The following is a 20,280-nucleotide window of genomic DNA, read 5'->3' as shown; positions in this document are numbered from 1 at the left end:
TGATGCTTTATCTAAAACTAAGAATTATATGTTCCTGTACCTTGTAGCTCCTCTCACATTTTAAGATATGAACATAGTTGAGAGGCCCTTTAGTTAAAGCACCTGTTCTTGTCAGTAGGTTTTGCCTCAAACATAGTTTCTTGTACCTTGAAAATTCAAGTACCATGACAGATAAGCTTATCCCGAGGTGAAACTCTCCTGTCTTGAGCTAGAACTGATGTAAATAAGGTAGTTATAGGGTTGTCTGCTTATGTCAGCATTTTGCAGTTATCTGAGTGTTTGTTTTTTTTATAGTTTTTTGGCAATAATATCAAATTCTGCTTTTAGCTTTTTAACTTATTCTAAACTAGTACTGAGCTTTACAACAATATTCTTGCCTTCCAATGTTTCTGAACCATATTAATCAGTGATTTTCCTCAAATCTTCAGTCCTTCCAACAAGGCTGGAAATCATTGCCCAGCTCTGCATTAAGAGGTTCTTTAAAGGCAACCACAGGGCCCGGGATACATCACTGCACATCACAAGTGTGGGCTACATTTACCTACAAGTACCTGTATCTGCAGGATACTTGAACTCTGGTAGGAGGTTTCCCATCTTTGAATTCTAGTTTTCCCAAGTGAGCCCATATTATTTTATGTGATACATCACATCCCATACATTAAATTCTTTTCACATTGTGTTTTATAACATTCAAATGAGAAAAGGATAATCCTTGTGATTGTGACTGGCACATTCAAACATTGTTCTACAGTGCTTTACCAGATGTGAACAGATGAGACACGGTTCTGTTTCTGCTAGTGGTAGCCCAGTTCTACAGCTTTGGCATCCACATATTAATCTGGGTGTATGCAGGTCTCTCCCCCTTTTCAGAGAGTTTCCCACAGGAATCAATAGTCCTGGACTGATAACTATTTAGTTAATTGTGAACGAGTGGTTTGCAGTGTACAGGGGATGCAAGTGCTCCAAACAGTGACAGACACGAAGTTCACGGTTCAAAACAGTTATTTTATTTCTTTCTTTTTGTAACCGGTTAAATGATAGTACTGGCTCTACACAACGATGTGTATCGCCAGCATATAAACCACAGGGTTCAGTCCCGAAATAATATAACAAGAATAACACATAACCCAGACACGGTCACTTCTCCTGATAGTGCATGCTATTAGTGCAGGTGCAGTGCAAGGCAATAATAGTAACATTTTGGTGCTGGCTTGTAGCGACAACAAAGGAACAGATTACATAGTCACATCCCCTATTATACCCAGAGTCACGCCCCCTGCGATAGCTAGTTCAATCACGTCTCCCTCAATCCATGACTGACACATCACGTACCACATTAGGGTGATGACTTCGGGCATTGTGACTCCGCCCCCTTCCTGGATGGCTGGCTTCCGACTGACCCTGGAATGAACTTCCAGACCATCCAGTCCGGGGCACTCTGTTCCTGTTATACAGCGTCCTCACAGGTTGGGAGGGAGATTGTTGACTAGGATTAATTCGCTCTCTGTCTCATTCAAACATTTCAATTTGTTCACAGAGGGCTATTTTGACAGGTATCCCTTCCATTCAAAATATCTAGTGGGCCAGAATTTACTATTTGTCATATCAGAGGGTTCCCAAGCCAATACCATCCATATCGTCGGTGGGGAACCCCCATAGAAATGAAGTTGGTTCGATCAAAGGACCAATTACTTTGGCTACATAGGCCTTCCATTCAAAAGGAACCAAAACCTTATACAAGAGAGAAGGGGTTTGAGGGTGACTTGTGACAGAATCTTTACTTTAATCTCTCAACAGCATGTAAATAATAGATATGTATGCTAGTTTTAATGGTTTCCACTTTGGAAGAATTTGCAAACTAGACATAACAGCAAGTGTTCAGTTTTCTTGTAATAGCAGGAGGCTGCACCTTCTTGTTCCAAGGGGCTACATTCTCATTTGTGATTCAAATTCCTAATAAAGTCGGCAACAAATAATACAGATTTGGACCATACAAATAAAGAATGATTGAGTGTGCAATGTGGTTTTTGGCTAAGTTTACTTAGTTTTATAAATGTGTGATTGAGTTTGAGTTAGGAATCAATAATATAAAAGATGAATATTGAAACAGTCACTCTGCAACATTTCTGATATTACAAGGCATAATGAACAACTAAAACATACTTAATTGAAACCCTTAAGGTACACTTATTACACAATTGAGTGGCTGTTCAAACATTTTCTGAAAATACATTTGAGAGTGACTCAAGTATAAAGGGGGAACTGACAATTCGGATTTTAAATCTGTGTTTTTGCACCTCATTACAAAAATAAAAGTTATCATTTTTATTTGTGGGACACAACTGTCCCTTGTACCTTAAAGGGTTAAAAAAATGTTTCAGCAGGACGGTGTTTTATGAGTATGTATGTTCATTGCTTAAAAATAAACTTCACAGTCAACTGAAAATTAACAGCCATGTAATCGCTTGAGTAACACAATTTTTTCAGGAGTGCTGACCCTGTAGTGTTAGGTTCTTAACCCCCAAAGTATGCTTGATTTGAAATGTAAAACGGCCAAGGTACAAGCATCTGCAGAAGACATTTCAGATTAGATGACAAAGATCAGACCTGGATAACCATTACCATAATGTTATGGTTACTGTAACTTCAATAAAAAACTGACAGTATGCATTTGGCTTGCAGCTATGGCCAAAAGTTTTGCATCACCCTATAGAATTAACTAATTTTGCTTCATAAAGTCAAATGAAACAAGCTGAATAATGTTATGTTAACATATTGAATTAAATACCGCTTTGTAGTTTTCCATATACTTAACGGAAAACTTAACATTTCAAAATTGAACATGAAATACTGTACTATTATGGCTTCAGGTAGACCTTTGCAATATCATTTTGTAGTTTTCTTTGATTACATGATGTTAAATATTTTTTTTATGTCTCAATCCTAAAATTCTATGTAATGCTAAACTTTTGGTCTAGCTGTAGACTCCTGATAATAAGAATTACTGATAAGACCATTTTGTTTTGCTGGTTCCTTGAAATTAATGAGAGTTGACTGTATATATAGAGAGATCATGTATGGACAGCAAGGCACTTCAATATATAATCAGACTCTGATACTCTCAATAACTAAAGCTAAATTCACTTTTAATTTTAATTAGTCATTTAGCAGACACTTTTATCCAAAACGACTTACAGAGACTAAGGAGTGAACTATGCATCAACAACTGCTGCTGCAGAGTCACTTACAATAAGACTTCGGTTTCACATTTCCTCTGAAGGACGGAGCACAAGGAGGTTAAGTGGCTTGCTCAGGGTCACACACAGTGAGTCAGTGGCTGAGCCAGGATTTGAACATCCTAGTAGCAAGCCCATTTCTTTATCCACTGGACCACCAAGCCTACTGTTAATACAGAGTTTCATGACAATTGGAAAAGCGATTCTCCATAACTATACAAAATATCAAGTGTGACACAGATGGATGCTGGGGCGCCAAAATGTTGTACTGTTTTTTGTGTGTTCATTAATTTGGATTACAAAAGTATAATGGGCTCTTAAATGCTCTGCCTAATAAATGTGACAGTGGACAACATTTCGCAAAGTAAATCTCTTGTTGAATTTACCAGTAAGGGAATGCATCTGGCACTGTCAGATAACATTCACATATGTGTTTCTTGGAATTCAGCAAGATATAGGCCTGTTATATGTAAAATAAAGATGGCGGTGAATGTGTATCCAGATTGCCGTTTTGAAAGGTTTAATGCTGTAGCTGAGAACTATGGTTCAAATTTGGGTTATTTCTAGGCCAGGCTGAATGTACTGAGAGGTAAGAAGGAAATCTGCTGAAAGATTTAATAATGGCACTCTGACAATGGCACATTAGTGCCCTGCTGTTCAGATTCCACGTGCTGTGGACAAAAGGCTGGAATCTGAGGAACAGAACTTGTCTTCAAAAAACTTGATTCCAAATCATCTGTCCATCTTTGTCTTAGGGTTGGGCAATAATTAAATTATAATTGCTTATCCATTAATTGCGACTTTCACACAGAGGTTTGCTGGGTTATTCTGCTCATTACAGAATTCTGCATACCCATACTAATTAGAGATTTTAGTCTGTTATGATTTGCAGTAGACAATAATATACTTGTAAAGAAGTTGATATCAGTGTATTCTGGTGGAGCCAACAGTGCATTTTAATTTCAATCAATTCTTTTTTTTTTTTTTTTGTTTGTTTCAAGTTTTGTAGTGAACATACACTTTAGAGCAAACACTGTAGTTACTGTTAGTCTCAGAAGCTATATGTAAGTGCTGTCTAGTGTGTACTGAAACTGCATGTTTTAAAAAAAAAAAAAAAAATACTTTAAACCTGAACTGTAGCCTGTGAGGTACTGACTTTACATTTACGCTATATAAACACTATGCTAAATGTGTCAGTGATTATGACATTGACCTGTGGGCAGCAGTGTGGAGTAGTGGTTAGGACTCTGGACTGGAGGGTCGTGGGTTCAATCCCAGGTGGGGGACACTGCTGCTGTACCCTTGAGCAAGGTACTTTACCTAGATTGCTCCAGTAAAAACCCAACTGTATAAATGGGCAATTGTATGTAAACATTGTGTAAAAATAATGTAATTGTATGTAAAAATAATGTGATATCTTGTAACAATTGTAAGTTGCCCTGGATAAGGGTGTCTGCTAAGAAATAAATAAAATATACTGTATGACTGCCATATTGTCACGTGACTTCTATATTTTGGGGTTACAGAGACATCCATCCATACATACATATCAGACCCTATTGGACTGCCTCACATTCTGTTCATCAGACAGTTCCAAAAGATAGTCCTGCAGATTGCATATATATTTAGTTTACAGCCACCCTTAAATTATATCATACAAAGCTTAAAACTCAGTCACACCCCCACCAGGTAATCCAAACGTGAGATAAGAGTAAGCATAGCATACTTTGTGCTAAGTAAATGCAACATTTTTGAGGTTTTGACACTTAGAAGCATTTGACAGTCTGTGAAGCAGTACTGAGTTTGTAATAAACAAAGATAGAAACAAAGCTTCTGAGCTTAGAAGGAATCAGATTACAGGCATGGATATGTGACAATGGAATACCAGGCAGTACAATTTTCAAACTTGGCAAGCGTCTTTAATTATTACACTTATTGCCTCTCATGCTCTCTGTAATTTAACCAGATGTTTAATCTTTCTCTGGAGATGGTGGATCTTCCAAGATTGTGTTATACTTTATCTGGCAGGGTTCCCCAGGGCTTGAGGTTAATGTAAAAAATCAAACACTACGGCATGCAGTGCATGTAATGCTGCTGTACTCCTGTAATCCCTTCTGGGCCACCCTGAGTTACAAATTCAGCACACAAGTACCTGCCAGCCAAGAACTGACTCTAATAATTCATTGTTGCATCAGAGGACAACTATGTAATCACACAGTTTATTTTTACTGTCTTCGTACTGTCTATTACTGAAAATCTGACTTAATACGAGGAGACTTGGGTACCCTATACATATATATATATTTTATAACTACAATATATACTTTATTTTCTTTCTATATTTCTACTATACTTCCTACTATCTATTTGCCTTATTAAACATCAATTGAGCTTTCTATTATTTTTATTTCTTAGCAGACGCCCTTATCCAGGACGACTTAAATTTGTTACAAGATACCACATTATTTTTACATACAATTACCCATTTATACAGTTGGGTTTTTACTGGAGCAATCTAGCTAAAGTACCTTGCTCAAGGGTACAGCAGCAGTGTCCCCCACCTGGGATTGAACCCACAACCCTCCGGTCAAGAGTCCAGAGCCCTAACCACTACTCCACACTGCTGCCCTATATTTCTATATCTAACTTGTTACAATATTACTTTTTTTATTACACCAGGTAGCAACCCAGAATGACAACACTTTAAAAGTAGTTTTTACTTTTAAGTATATAAGTGCGAAAGAGATCGAAGGGTGCTTGGTGTTAGATCTCCCTCTCGACCTGTGAGGGCACTGTGTAAAAGGAACAGAGTACCCTTAACTAAATGGCACGACAATTTATTCCTTGGCGTAGGTGGAAGTCTGTCATTTAGGAAAGGGGCGGAGCTACGGTATCTAAACTCAATGACCCAGACGGTAAACGGCTTGACATCCGAGGATTGGAGGAGCGGAAGCACTCGTTAACCTAGGGGTCATGAGCGAGGATATAAATAGGGGACATAGCGTAAGTGATCTGTTCCTTTTGTGAATGGTTAGAAAACAACCAAAAAGGAGTCCCTGCATTTAAAAACCATGAGTGTTCTGTTAGTCTGTCTTGTAAATGTTGTTTGTTTCAAGATTACTAGCACGATCCAGAGCTGTAGCCGCAGGCCAGCATTAAACCTGGACACCAGCACTTCACTTTCCACTAGAAACTTCTTTTCACCACACGCACATAAATCACACATAGTAGGAACTGTGTGTGTGTGTTTCTGGATGTAGTACTGTTTTTTTTCTTTAATGTGTATATAATTAATTTTGGTAATTTTGTATTTTTTGTTTGCTTTGTATTTCAACTCCATATTTTGGTATAGAGTACGACAGTTACAGTTTACTAACGGAAACTGTATGTTGGTTAATTCAGTTAGCTTTAGCTAAAAAACGTTTGGGGAAATACAAATGTAATAACATAACTTAAAATGTACATAAATGCTTTGAACTTAATGTACTGTAAAGTGTTGTGCGCGTAGGAGTGTTTTGAAAGTAATAAATGCTTTAAATGTAATGTATAGAGTGTTTTGAGTGTGAAAGTGTTTTCAAAGTGACGAGTGTTTTGAACATATGCTAAAAACACTCTGTTTTGAACGTACATGGAAAACACTCCCAAGTGTTTTTTTGCGTGAGTGTTTTGAGCGTACTACACCGTCATAAGCCTTTCACACAGGAGTTGAGACGTGGTTCAGAGACGACATAAAATATGATGGCTCTGTGACAGTATATGCCGCAACAGTGCCGGTGTAGGATGAGAAACTGCACCCTATGAGAGAGTGTGGGCCTTCAGCGCTGTTGGCTTTACCACGCATGCGCACGTTATGCGAGATACAGGGGATTCACTTTTGCATAGCTATACCTATGAGAAACTGCATCCCATGCAATTGTGGACCTCTACTTTATTATATTAATATTCACATTTAGCTTTTTATGTTTAATAAAAGATGTTGTTTTTATTAATAAAAAGGTTGTTCCGCTTCCTACTTTTTCACACTGTTAGTAATGCGAACAATTCACATGATTTTCACGGCAGGCAACTAAAGTTCACGTTTGAATGTATTGTAGCGATCTGTAGCAGGGTTGTTGTTGTTTTAAAGATGCTATTTAACGGTTGAGTAATCATTCTCTGTGTTTGTTTACTTTTTTACAATGGACCTTGTAACGCAAATTGCATGTTTGAGAAAACAAATTCATACTTTAAATTAATGAAGACAATTGTAGGGTTAATTGAAGCGTACCAAATTAAGCCGGTTTAATTGAGCGTTAAATCTGGAAATTAGTCTTCAATTTTCAGTTTAGTGCCAGTTAAAATGCGAGCAGTGGAGTTCTGAATATATTGTAGCCTGCTAATAGCAGCCTTGGAGACACCTGCAAACAACGCGTTGCAATAATTGAGCTGGGAAGAAATGTGTAAATAATTATTACTATGATTTTTAACAGAGGCCTGTGCCTCAGGTGCCTTAGCTGGCTACAGCCTTGAACACTCACTAAATATTACTTTACACTGACTCACAATGTGCTTGTCCCTAAATTTGAACTCAGCTACACCTTATGAAGTATATTAAGTACTACATGTACACATACGAGTCACATTTTTATTTTTGATGCATGCTAAAATAATAAAATAAAATTTAAAAAAACACATTATCAGTTTCACACAAATTTAATCGTTAAACATCAACAGTGGAAAGGTGTGCACTCGCTGTACTCGTGCCATATTCTATTTTCCTTTTCTTGTGTCAGATCGGGACACGCATAGCATCAGAATAAAGGGGATGAATTACTATTTAATATGTTAATGGTGCACGGTGAGCCGAGGAAACTAGATTTTAGCAACCTAAATCAAAACAATGCAGGACTGACTTTGTCCCACCTGCTACATACAGTACAGCAGGTCATAGAAAAGCCAGTAGAGACACACTGATAGGCTGATTAAAACATTGTTGTCATCTGAACAGTAAACAAGAAAGTTAACCGCTTTGGAGTATTTTTTTTTTTAAATTATATTTCTCTAAGTTTTTGTTTTTGCCTAAGTGCAATGCACACAGGAAGGCAAAGGAATACAAAAAAGCCTGTCTACAGAAGAACGATATGTAGTTTGCGTCGCTTGCGTTGTGCAGTAGTTCACAAGGTTTCTTTCCTCCCCTCACCAACTGAAAGTTTCCCAATTTTTCATTCATGCTATCTGGTCACCCTAGGTATTTTTGGGAAACTCTGTGTCAATATTGTTCTTTGAAAACAGTTAATTACTTCATCTTTACAAGAATCAATCTTTTGAAATGGTAGGCAGTTGCTGTATACATTCCATTTCATTAAGGCTGATCCCCCTAAGGGCTACTAATTCTCAGTCCCATAACTGGTCTCATTAGAGAAATTAGGCTGTATGACTACCACTGCTTGGAACTGACATGCAGGGTCATTCTGTCTAATTCAACAGTTCAATAGCTTTTCTCGCATTAACTTTAAATGACTATCCACATTAAATTGCATTGATTTTATAACATGAAAACTGAAGCAAGTGAATAAAACAAGAAAAGTAGAATGACTTATTTGTAGTCGTAGTATTATATAACAATGATACCAGTTGAACGACCAAGTCTGTGAAGGTCCTGGTCCTCCTGCTGTTCGAGACCTCACGCTGGATGACCCGCAGACTCCTTCCAGCCGCATCTACAGGATGATGAAGCTGGGCCTGGGTATTGATGAGGAAGGCATGCCAACAGAGGAGGCAATCAAGGAGGCCGTTGAGGACGTGCCCCCCTTGGAGGACGAAGGCGATAGCTCCCGCATGGAAGAAGTTGACTAAATGCCTGCTGTAGTTACTACTGTGAATACTAATGCAGAATGCACACTTCATTTATAAATACGGCTTTGCTGGAGTTTGGCTACAGTTAAGAGCTCACTTATTGATGGGCCCGATCGCTTTTCTTTACAACAGAAAAAATGACTACAACTAAATGTAATTCACAATGAATACTGAAAACTATATAAATAAATAAAGCACTCTCATTTTGAGGAGGTTTTCTACAATTACTACTGGAGCGCGAAAGCAGTAGGCCGATGTCAGAAGGCTAGCATATGAAATCTAGTATTACACATTTGGTAATGCATGCAACAAGGAATGGCTATATAAGGAGAATGTGTGTGAACTTTCTTGAGAGGCAAGTTCAACCACTGCACCGAAAAATATGTTTTTACTCGCTGTGCAATTAGGTAATGGAAGTTGGTTCTGAATGCAATTTAGTGTCTTCAAACCACATGTCTTATTCAAACCATTCCTCTGTTAGCTTTGTACAATCTAATTGCAAAATCCCTGTATTACTATTATTACAAATGTATATGGCTAAAATGGCTTTGTTCTGTTTTAATAAGGTTTTAATATCCATAGAAAAAAATAACTGATCCATATTAAAGACCAAAGCTGCTTTGAAACAACGGCGCCAAAGCCTTTAAAAGGAGGAGGGGGGTATAGCATAATACATATTCATTTAAAAAAAAAAAAAAAAAAAAAAAGAACCTACGCTTATTGGCACTAGTTCTAAACAACATTGAGGAGTAGAATGTTTTCCCCAGATAACAGCCATCAACCAAAATGAGTCTTTTTCCCAGTATTTTAAAGAAAAAAACAGCATGACATGCTTTGAGAAAACCTAGAGTTCACCTTGGAGTGTTGCTTTGCTATTGAAACAATTTACTCTGCTGTTCAGACACAAACACAACTGCTTGTTACAGACAGAGGCACAAACTATTAGTAAACTGCAGGGTTTGACCATGCCACTTGTACAATTTAACGTCAACGCTAGATTATACATTTTCAGAACTTTCCAAAAATTGTACAGTGTGTATCACTGACAACACAAAAGTTGCATACAAAATGTGTAAGATCCATAGAGCTTTAAACACTGTTCAGATACAGATAAGGCAGTATTTGTTTCACAGTAAAAAAAAAAAAAAAAAAAAAAAAAAAATTGCTTATTTTGCAGTCAAAAAATGGGTATTTCAAGATATTTCACGATTAAACATACTATGTGTTAAAACAAAATAAATGCATTGTCACATTCAACATTGATCATTTTCTCGAGTTAATTATACAACAAATGTTTCTAAATTTGAAATGCTTACCTAGAAAAATGTAAATGCTAAATTGTAGAATATTTCGTTTTTTATGTCCACCTTTTAAAGACTAATTCCACCATCAGTGAATTATCAAACAAAATAAAAGCATAAATAAATGTAAATTATTGTGTTTAGTAGCTGATCCTAAGTTTTATGTTCTATTCATTGCGTTCAGTCACAGGGGGGTAAAGCTTCGAGTCGAGTAGAGTCTTTGACATGTCAAGTTTACTCGAGTCGAGTTGGGTCAACTGTCTGGCTCGAGTTAGTTCTGATAGTTTGAGACAGTTTGATTTAATCAGATTCATTTTACAGGAGATTACAGGACAAGTAAAAAGAAAAGAACATTTTAATTAAAAATACAAAATTGAAATGGACAATAATGTGGTCATACTTGCCCCACTGATGTTGACCATTAAAGGTCCACGGTTTCTGCCTTGTGTTTTGTATCTCCGTTTCACTGAATTAACGGTGCCTTGGCCTATTTATAAGCAGATTTTGTTATTGACCATTGTGGTAAAGTGGTTAATTGTGTACAGGTGCAGGTGATTAAAGAACAAACAGACCCTTGTAATCCAGGTTCAAATTCAAACCTTTATTTAACCAGGTAAAGACATTGGCAGTGTTTACATGCAAGTTTTAATCGCGCTACTATAGTGCATTCATGACGTGTCACGCGCAAATGACGCATGATTGTGCTCGTTCCAAAAGTGCACGGCAAAAAAAGTGTGTGACTAAGTGTCATTACACTTTGGTACAGCACGGTAAAGTGCACGCTAATTGGCCTCATTAGTCCCACAGCAACACACTCCACAGTCGTGCAAAATACTTAACGATAGACTTTCATGAAATAACACGATACCTCCTCCACTTCCCTTATGTAAAAGAAAATAACATACCGCACATACGCACACTTAGCCTCGGCCACGCGTAAAAGGGCTTTATCTCCGCAACCACAGTAGCTAGAGCGTCCAAACCAACTTTAATGTGAAGAAGACCAATTGTGAATTGTTTCACAAGCTCTCCTTTACATGTGAATCAAACAAATAAATTGTGAAAAACAATAACATACCGCATATACGCACACAGCCTACCTGACACGTGTAAAATGGCTTTATCTCCTCAACCACAGCAGCTACAGCGCTCAAACCAACCTTAATTTAAAGGATGCCAAATGTGAATTGTTTCACAGTCTGTGTTTTACCTGTGACGCCTAAGAATCATTTGTGAATGCAATAACATATAGCATATAGACACCACCGTTCCAGCGTCAATTAAAAGTGCTTGATATCCCCAACCACAGCAGGTAGCATTTTCAAAACAACTTTAATTTAAAGAAGACCAGTTGTGAATTGTTTCACAGCTTCTGTTTTTATATGTGAATTCTAATAATAATTTGTGAAACAATTGGTTGGCGATATCAAGCCATTTTACGCATGTCGGGCTAAGTGTGTGCGCATATGCGATATGTTTTGTTTTTCACATATTATTCTTAGGATTCACATGTAAAACAAAAGCTGTGAAGCAATTCACAACTGTTCTTCTTTAAATTAAAGTTGGGTTGAACGCTGTAGCTGCTGTAGCTGCTGATCCAGGAGCATCGTCTGATGTGCCTGGAGTACAGAAGGATGTACCGTCTGATTGCACGCACCGCTGCCAGGCAGGATCGGCAATACAGCCACCTTTTGGAAAGGCTGGGCCGCACTGATCAACAGCACCAAGATGTGGTTGCGTTGGATGCCGAATTTCTTCGCACAATACGATTCCTTTCCTGCAAACCCATTGCATGGGACTGAAGGAGTTCTTCCCATACAAGACTTAATCTAGTCGGTGTTTGTCTGCGTCTTCTCCATCCATCAATTTTTGTTGCAAGTACGTTGTAAGTAGGCCTATGATTTTATATACCCTAACTAATTAGCAAATACACACACATTATGTATTTATTATATTAACAGCGTTTGTGTAAGTTTCCACATTTTTTGCATAATTAATTTTAATATTTTAACAAAGTACCTGTGTTTGAAACCAACACATCATGAGTTGTTTTTAATATATTTGTTCCACATTAACGCATATTTGTAATTATTGAACTCATAATCCTTTTGTTTAGCACATTAACAGTTACGCAGTTGGCTAATACTAATATATATGGGTGTGTAAAAGGACATCAGTAGCCTAAGAAACACAAGAAAAGCAGTAATGGGAATTGGTGAGTGCTGTCGGTTTTTGTACACATGCTACTTCTACCATTTCTAGAACAACTAATTCTAAACAATAATAGTAATAACTATTATTATTTTCTTCTTCTTGGCAGCATGAACCGTTTTAACTGCAAGCCTTTTGCATTCTAGACAGATGGGGGGGTAACCTTCTCTTCATCTCTGCCTAGCGCGTAAAGCCTCATGTAAACCCCTATGCATTATTTGAACGATATCCTTTATCGCACAGCATCTCTTTTCAGCCCGTTTGGTGATATTTCAATAAACCCTCCCATTATTATTGTTAATGAGGTCGTTTGCATTTGAACGACTAATTTCTCTCTCTAAAATAAACTATCATGTAAACGTGGAAGCAGAACTGTCATGACCAAAAAAGCGCGAGAGATCTTTTGTCACGCGTTTCAGTTTTTGCTTGTAAACTGCCCCATTGAGAACAAGTTCTCATTTAAAATGCCGACCTAGCCAAGAGTCAACATAAATACAACAAAAAACAACACATAGACAATTAGAGACATTACAACAATACAAAAAAAAATAAAAAAAAGAAAAAAAAAGAAAAACTAATAAAATTAGTGTCTGCTCTGACAAGGACATGAAACAGGGAAAGGAGCTTCAAGTCCAGCAAAGAAAGCCCCCTCTGAGATAAAACCAGGGAGTTTAAGCCTTGATTGTAACTCATTCCAATCGTGAGCAGCTGCATATTGGAATGAGTTATGTCCAACAGCAGTAAAAACACGAGGGACAATTAAACTAATCAAATTGCTGAATCGAAGGTTGTAATAGGAGACCGATATAGTCAACAATTCGCTTAAATAGAGGGGTGATTTCCCAATTAAGGTTTTATAAATGAGTCTGAACCAATGACATAGCCGACGTGTTTGAAGTGAGGGCCAGCCAACCAAAGTGTAGAGATCACAGTGATGAGAGCGGTAGGGAGCACCAGTGACAAATCTTACTGCAGAGTATAAAGCATCAGGCTACCTAAGGGCAACATTAGAAGCAGCTTTATAAATGACATCTCCATAATCTAAAATGGGTATGTGACCGGGTCTTACGTCACTTGCGTGAATAGCCGCTGTGTTTAGCAAAACAGAGAGACAACTGGGGGTGGATTTGAAACGCCGGCACAGGCGCGCAGGATTTATTAACACAAAACAGAAATGAAAGTAAAGGTGGTCATGTGACGTTACCAGCCATGGTAACGCACAGAGGACACATACAGCAAGCTGTACAAAAGGCAAAATAAAACACAGTACAAAAACTACAAATAAAAGGTGCCCCAGAGGGCGAGCGCTAGCCTTAAAACGAGGCGTCCCGCTCCAGGAACCGGCTACACTACGTAACCCTCGCTATACATCACATGGGATCACAATCCCCTAACTAACCTACTCATGAGCCGGTATTCATACAACGACTTGTGCTGCTTCATACGGCCTTGGCTGGGCATTGCCTTCACAAGCACCACTTGCAGTCTCAGGGTTGCGTAGCTGTCGTTCCTGCAGCGCGGACCCTCTCCTCCCGAGTATACGCCGCTCCCCTCTGGCATGGCGTTACAGTCGCCTCGAACCATCTCCCGCGGATGCTTTTGAACTGACGGACACTCAATCAAGACCCGCCCACCTGCTGATTGAGGTCCAGCACAGCCAATCACTTGCTGCCCTTCCCCTCAACCAAGCCTAGCAGGCAGCAAGTCTCAATCGAGCGTCCGGCTGTCAAACAATAATTCAATTAAACAAATCAACTCCAAAACGACATACAATAAACCCATTTCCCCATACAAATGATACCAACACTAAATACACACATGCAGGGCAATCGCCCTGCTACAGGGTAGTACAGACATCTGTAACAATAAGTCCTTCAATAAGTAGGTTAAAAGGTTTGTTTTTATTAGTTGTTTTTGTCCAGTGCCTGATGGCAAAACAAACAGGAAATCATAATGATGGTGAGTAATACAGCAGAGTGTATTACTTACATTTATAATCCTCAAGCTGGTCCCAAAATAATAGTCCCGTTCTTGTATCCCCACATTAAACACAAAACAAATACACAAGTCCGGTTAGTGCGTGAATTAGTGATTGTGGTGCAATACAGTTTTACAGTTTATAAAGTTGAACGAAACCTGCTGAATAATGTTGCGTTAATATATTTAATTGCATACCATTTTTTTCATATACTTAACAAAATATTTTATACTGTATGTTTAATAACAGTATTTCAAAATCACTTATCAACTTTGAATGCTTCTTAACAACGTGTTCACCTTAGTATCCAATTCTAAAAAATGTTCTACATAATGTATAAAATACCCTTGTTTAATGCTTTGCACTTTTACTAATCCATGTGTATGACCGTTATAACCAATTTCTCCCTGAATTTGCACAGATGCTTACTTTTTTTCTTTGAAGTAGGCCTTATAGGGTACTCCTTCCTTTACTGAAGTATCACTATGTGCTACTTCAGCTTTTAGAGTCAGCCATTAACACATAAACAAAGAAAACTATGAAATTCAACAAATTGTATTTTGTTTGCTGTCTCCAAAGCAGATCAGTGTCAGGCTGTTGGGCAACATGTGATGCGAGTGTAAAAAGTCACATGATAGTGGGATTATATAGTTTTATGTCTTGGATTGGCTAGTCAATGTGTCGATCATTCTGGGGCTGTGTAAGGCATTGGAAATGATGCAGCAGGGGCAGTGCTTTGCTCCAAACAGATATGCTATGGTTTGACTGTAGCGTTGAACTGGTGAATTGAACTGTCTAGGAATCCGGGACAAATTCTGTCACGAAGGCATTGAGCCCGGGACCAGGACTTGATCTTCACATTTCGGAACTGTCCCGTCCAATTAGGGACGGGTGGTCACCCTAAACATGCAATACTGTACTACTATTATGGCTTCCAGTAAACTTTTGCGGTATCATTTTGTAGTTTCATTGATTACATGATATTAAATAAAATATCTAAATTATGTTCACACATATTTCTCAATCCTAAAATTCTAGGTGATGCAAAACCTTTGGCCAAAGCTGTAGCAGCAGGAGAAAGTAGAGTACAGCAATAATATTGCTAATGCTAATAAGAGGACAGAAATTGGTTTTAGAACGATATTTAGCTCTTTTAAGCCATTAATCTCTATCAAGAAGGGTGTATGTGCACCTTGAAGCTGATAGCTGAACCTATAATGGCTGTCCATGTTGGAAACAGAAGGTTATGACGTCACATGACGCATCAGAATAAAAGACTGTAATACTATGATGTAAGATACTCACAAAGAGTTATTTATTAGAATACAGCTAAATCTGTTTCTTGTTTTTTTTAATGCATTTTGGTTTTTAATGGTATCTTGGTATGATTAAATACATGAATATAGAGCTTGAATATTTCTTGATTTTTACATTACATTTTAAGAACAATTATACACATTTTAAATCGAGAATATTAAATCCTGTATGCATTTAATATTAGAGAAAACTTAACATTCTGTGGATAAAGTGGGCAACAACATTTAAACAATATTCAGAATTATTCAGAATGCATTATTCATATTTGTCTAAATATATCATCATTGCAAAAAATGTTTCCTTTCATCTCTATCAGGGAATACAATATAATGATTGCATTTGCATTTTTCTTAGGAATTTCCTTTAGGCTTGAGTGAAGGACACATTTACACATGGAGTGATGGCTTAAGAAGAAAAGATTGGCATGACTATGAAAGCATCAGAAAAGATGAAATCCGTGCAGGTACGTGAAATAAGTTCATCAGCTGTAGACAGTCCTTTCTATCTGCCCAAAATACCAGCATATAATTTTAAAAACAATATATTTAAAGAGCACCTTTTAACATAGAGTTTTCACTGCATATTAAATAAACCCAAATTTGTAATTTTAAACTAAATCTAGTGATTTTTAAAAATATACAATAGCTGAATGGCTCTTGCACCTAGGAATCCTATTATTCAATCAGTGTGTTTATGTACCCTTAATAACATACTGTTTAACAATTGATCATTGTACTACATTTCCAGACACATTAGCCGTGCTTAACGTTAAAGATTAGTGTGCACAAAGGAAAAGCTAAATTGCTTTATTACCAGCCACTTCCAAGAAGCATTACTTATTCATTAGCATTTATTAGAATATCATTTCAGGGGATCATTCAATAGGAAAGGTCATCACAAGCCATACAATTAGTCTCCAAAACATACTGTGGCTTGCTATTAAAAAAGGATGATGTCACAGGTCTACAGACATGAAGCTGCAGTCTTTGTACATCTTCTTGTCTATTTTTTGCTTTGTATCCACAAAGTACTAACTGTATAACTACCATTTCCCTCCAAGACAGAAGAATAAATGCAGGTTGGGTGTATGGGGCGCCAAGAGTAAAAAAAAAAAAGTTAACATTTTAACATGTCTTTTTCCCCAGATTTAGCTTAAAGCTGACAACTTAAATCTTTGGCGTTTGCAAATAAAGTGTAAACACAGATTTAACTAACTGTGTTCGCCGAGTGTAAAACAAAGATTTAAAAAATGATATTTAGCTAAATATGCTCGCCGAGTGTTAAAACCGGAGCTCTTTTTCTTGTATTTATTTCACATGCTGGATTTAAATGTTGAAACTTTGATAAATATTTTCAGGTTTATAAATTCTATCTGGAAGTGCACATTTAATAATTTATTTAAGAGACGTATAAATCTGAAAACCTGTACGTCCGGATTTAGCAGTCAAGTTATATATTTGTTTTGGAACTAAACATTTAAAGGTTTTTCATGAGATTTATAAATCTGAAAAATTGCATGTGTGGATTTAGCAGTTAACTTATTCTGAAATTAAATATGTATTTTACAAAAAACAGATTTATTTGCGAATGGAAAAGATTTAATGTGTCAGCTAAATCTTGATTCGCAAAAAAAAAAATTAAAATAAAATTTATTTGCAAGCAGCAAAGATTTAGCTAGCTAAATCTCTACTCGCCAAGTGTAAACAAAACTGGAGATTTTTTTCTTTGATTTTTCACATCCTGGATTTAAATGTTATATTTATATCTGAAAGTGCACATTTAAACATTTGTTTTTTCACAAGACTTATAAATCTGAAAAAAGATGTTTAAATCTGGGAAAAAATACAAGCTTTAATCTAAATTGGGTAAAAAAACTTGGCGTCCCATAGTATACTATCTACAAAGATATAGAATGCAAAAAAAAAATATTACATGAGCTGAAACATGCTTCACAGAAGTGGCACAGCTATGAATGTTTTTGTCTGATTTTTAATGGAATTATTAAAACTGCTTTTTCACAGCTGTAATAGCTGATCAGACTTTTCTTATCTGATGTGCAGAGAATGTAATTTTTCTGTGGCTTCATAACTCTTTAGAATGATGTCTTCGGTTTTAATAGATTTATACCCCAGAGAATAAGGCAACCATTGTTAGCAGAAATGTTGTTGAACTGTACAAATGGTGTTTATGCAATTATAATAGAGCTTAGTTTTCTCCCATTTCATATGATTAAAAAATGTTAAAGGCTGGCCAGTTGGAGCAAAGTATAATGAGCAATGAAAAGTGTGAATGAAATGTGTTTTTTTTTGTATTGTTATTATTATACCATTCTACTTTAAATCTGGGATTGTTTTGAAGAATCAATGTTATAATTAGCAAATGTATACAGGGAAGACATTTTGTAATACATGTTGCATTAAGATTGTAACATTTCATGTTTTTTTTTATTTTTTTATTTGAGTAAGACTGCAAAAAAGCTTTTAAAATTGTAAATATACTTACAAAAATACGAAAATCTAAGGTTAAAAAAGAGAGTACATAACCCACTCCATGCTGTCTCACCGAGCACCGTCATGGCTTGTCCACATAGTATATTTTACTTTTAATTAATCACTAAAACTTAAACAAACATTTTGGATTACAAGGTACCTACCTTCCTACTGTATAACTAGAGGGTGGTTAATGCACTAGTTGGGATAACCACTGAGAGAGGAAAGGAATTATAGTAATATAGCTTGTCTGTTATGGCATCTCTCCTCTTGTCTATTGCTTGTCTTCACCTGTCACTTGTTCTATTAATTTTGTTTTTGATCCCCGTTTGTCTAGGTCCTCACTGAAATGTCAGTTTCACTCTTTTGTGTTGTCTGTCACTGTTCTTTTAATGGCATATCCCATGCTACAGTTCTGTTATATCTTGTTATGCTGTTTTTTTTTGTTTTTTTTTTTAAAGTAATATTTCAAATAAGCCTGCCCTTTTGCAGGTCTATGCTCTCTCGTTTGAACTGCTGTAAAATGAAAAGACATCACTTTAGAACTGTCAGAAGCATGGTAATCTGTCTATATTAATTGACATCACAAACTTTCATGTCTTGTAGTTATTTTGGTAAAACCCCCTTATAAGCCACAAACCAAAGTACAATTTCTGCCATGCATTTTACACTTAACCACCTCTAAACCAACACATTTTCTGGTACAGGATGACAACTGTCTAGTTATGCTGTACAACAGTTTCTTATTAGTATAACTGAATCTCTAAATGATTGAGTGTTTTTAAAGATAGGGCTGATGGTACTGTCTTTTTTTACATAATTGCCTTGTCCAAGGTTTATAATTATGTAAATAATGCAGCTCTTTCAAGGTGCAATTCCATAAAATAATGTCTGTTATAATATGAAGGACTGGGGGCTCCCGAGTGGCGCATCCACTAAAGGCTCTCCACGTGGATTGTAGGATGCTCTATAGTCTGGACGTCGCGAGTTCGAGTCCAGACTATTCCACAGCCGACTGTGGACGGGAGCTCCTAGGGGGCGGCGCACAATTGGCCGAGCATCGCCCAGGAGGAGGGAGGGTTAGGTCGGCCAGGGTGTCCTCGGCTCACCGCGCACCAGTGACCCCTGTAGTCTGGCCGGGCGCCTGTGGGCTTGCCTGTAAGCTGCCCGAGAGCTGCGTTGTCCTCCGATGCTGTAGCTCTTGGGTGGCTGCATGGTGAGTCCGCAGTGTGAAAAAAAAGCGGTCGGCTGACGGCACACGCTTCGGAGGACAGTGTGTGTGTTGGTCTTCGCCCTCCCGAGTCAGCGCAGGGGTGGTAGCGGTGAGCTTAGCTTCAAATAATAATTGGCCATTCCAAATTGGGAGAAAATAATAAAAATTGGCAACGACTAAATTTATGAAAAAATAATAATAATAATAATAATAATAATATGAAGGACAGACTTTGACATCTTAATCTGTAACTATTACGTTACTTGAAAATACATATTTTGGTCAGGTGGAGACCAAAACCAGATTCCAGTACTACTGCTGGTCATAAAATGCACTGTAGCCAACAGCTCTGTTGTAAGTACCAAATATGGCCATCACTCATCTCTTGGAAGAGTGCTGGGTGAGCTATCCCTTAGGTTAAGAAGTAACAACATCAGGGGATAGTTCACCTTATCATGCTACAGCAGCCCCTGCTGTGGAGGCACTGTGGAGACCAGCCAGACTGGGCCTTGCCTCTTGTTACCTCTAAGCTTCAAAAGGTCTTTAGGTAAGTGAGATGCAGCAGTATTTAAAAAAAGAAAAAAAGGCAGCAGAATGCAGAATTTTCACAGGAATTCACACCTCCGTACCATCCTTCAGTTCAAGTAGGATTTCTTTTTCCCATGGCAAGTACAAGTGGCTAATTTACTTTATAATCATT

General features: G+C 37.3%; 1 protein-coding gene across 1 annotated transcript in view; it reads left to right on the top strand.

The window, feature by feature from the left end:
* The window catches only part of galntl6 (polypeptide N-acetylgalactosaminyltransferase like 6), a 385,099-nt gene that overhangs the window by 86,916 nt on the left and 277,903 nt on the right, over positions 1–20,280 (top strand). Inside the window, exon 2 of the mRNA XM_034014430.3 lies at positions 16,233–16,341. Within this exon, the coding sequence (XP_033870321.1) occupies positions 16,233–16,341 (109 nt within the window). The remainder of the gene's footprint in view (positions 1–16,232; positions 16,342–20,280) is intronic.

The sequence above is a fragment of the Acipenser ruthenus genome, chromosome 2, assembly GCF_902713425.1.
Source record: "Acipenser ruthenus chromosome 2, fAciRut3.2 maternal haplotype, whole genome shotgun sequence".
NCBI lineage: Eukaryota > Metazoa > Chordata > Actinopteri > Acipenseriformes > Acipenseridae > Acipenser > Acipenser ruthenus.
This window is presented reverse-complemented; position numbering and strand designations above follow the sequence as displayed.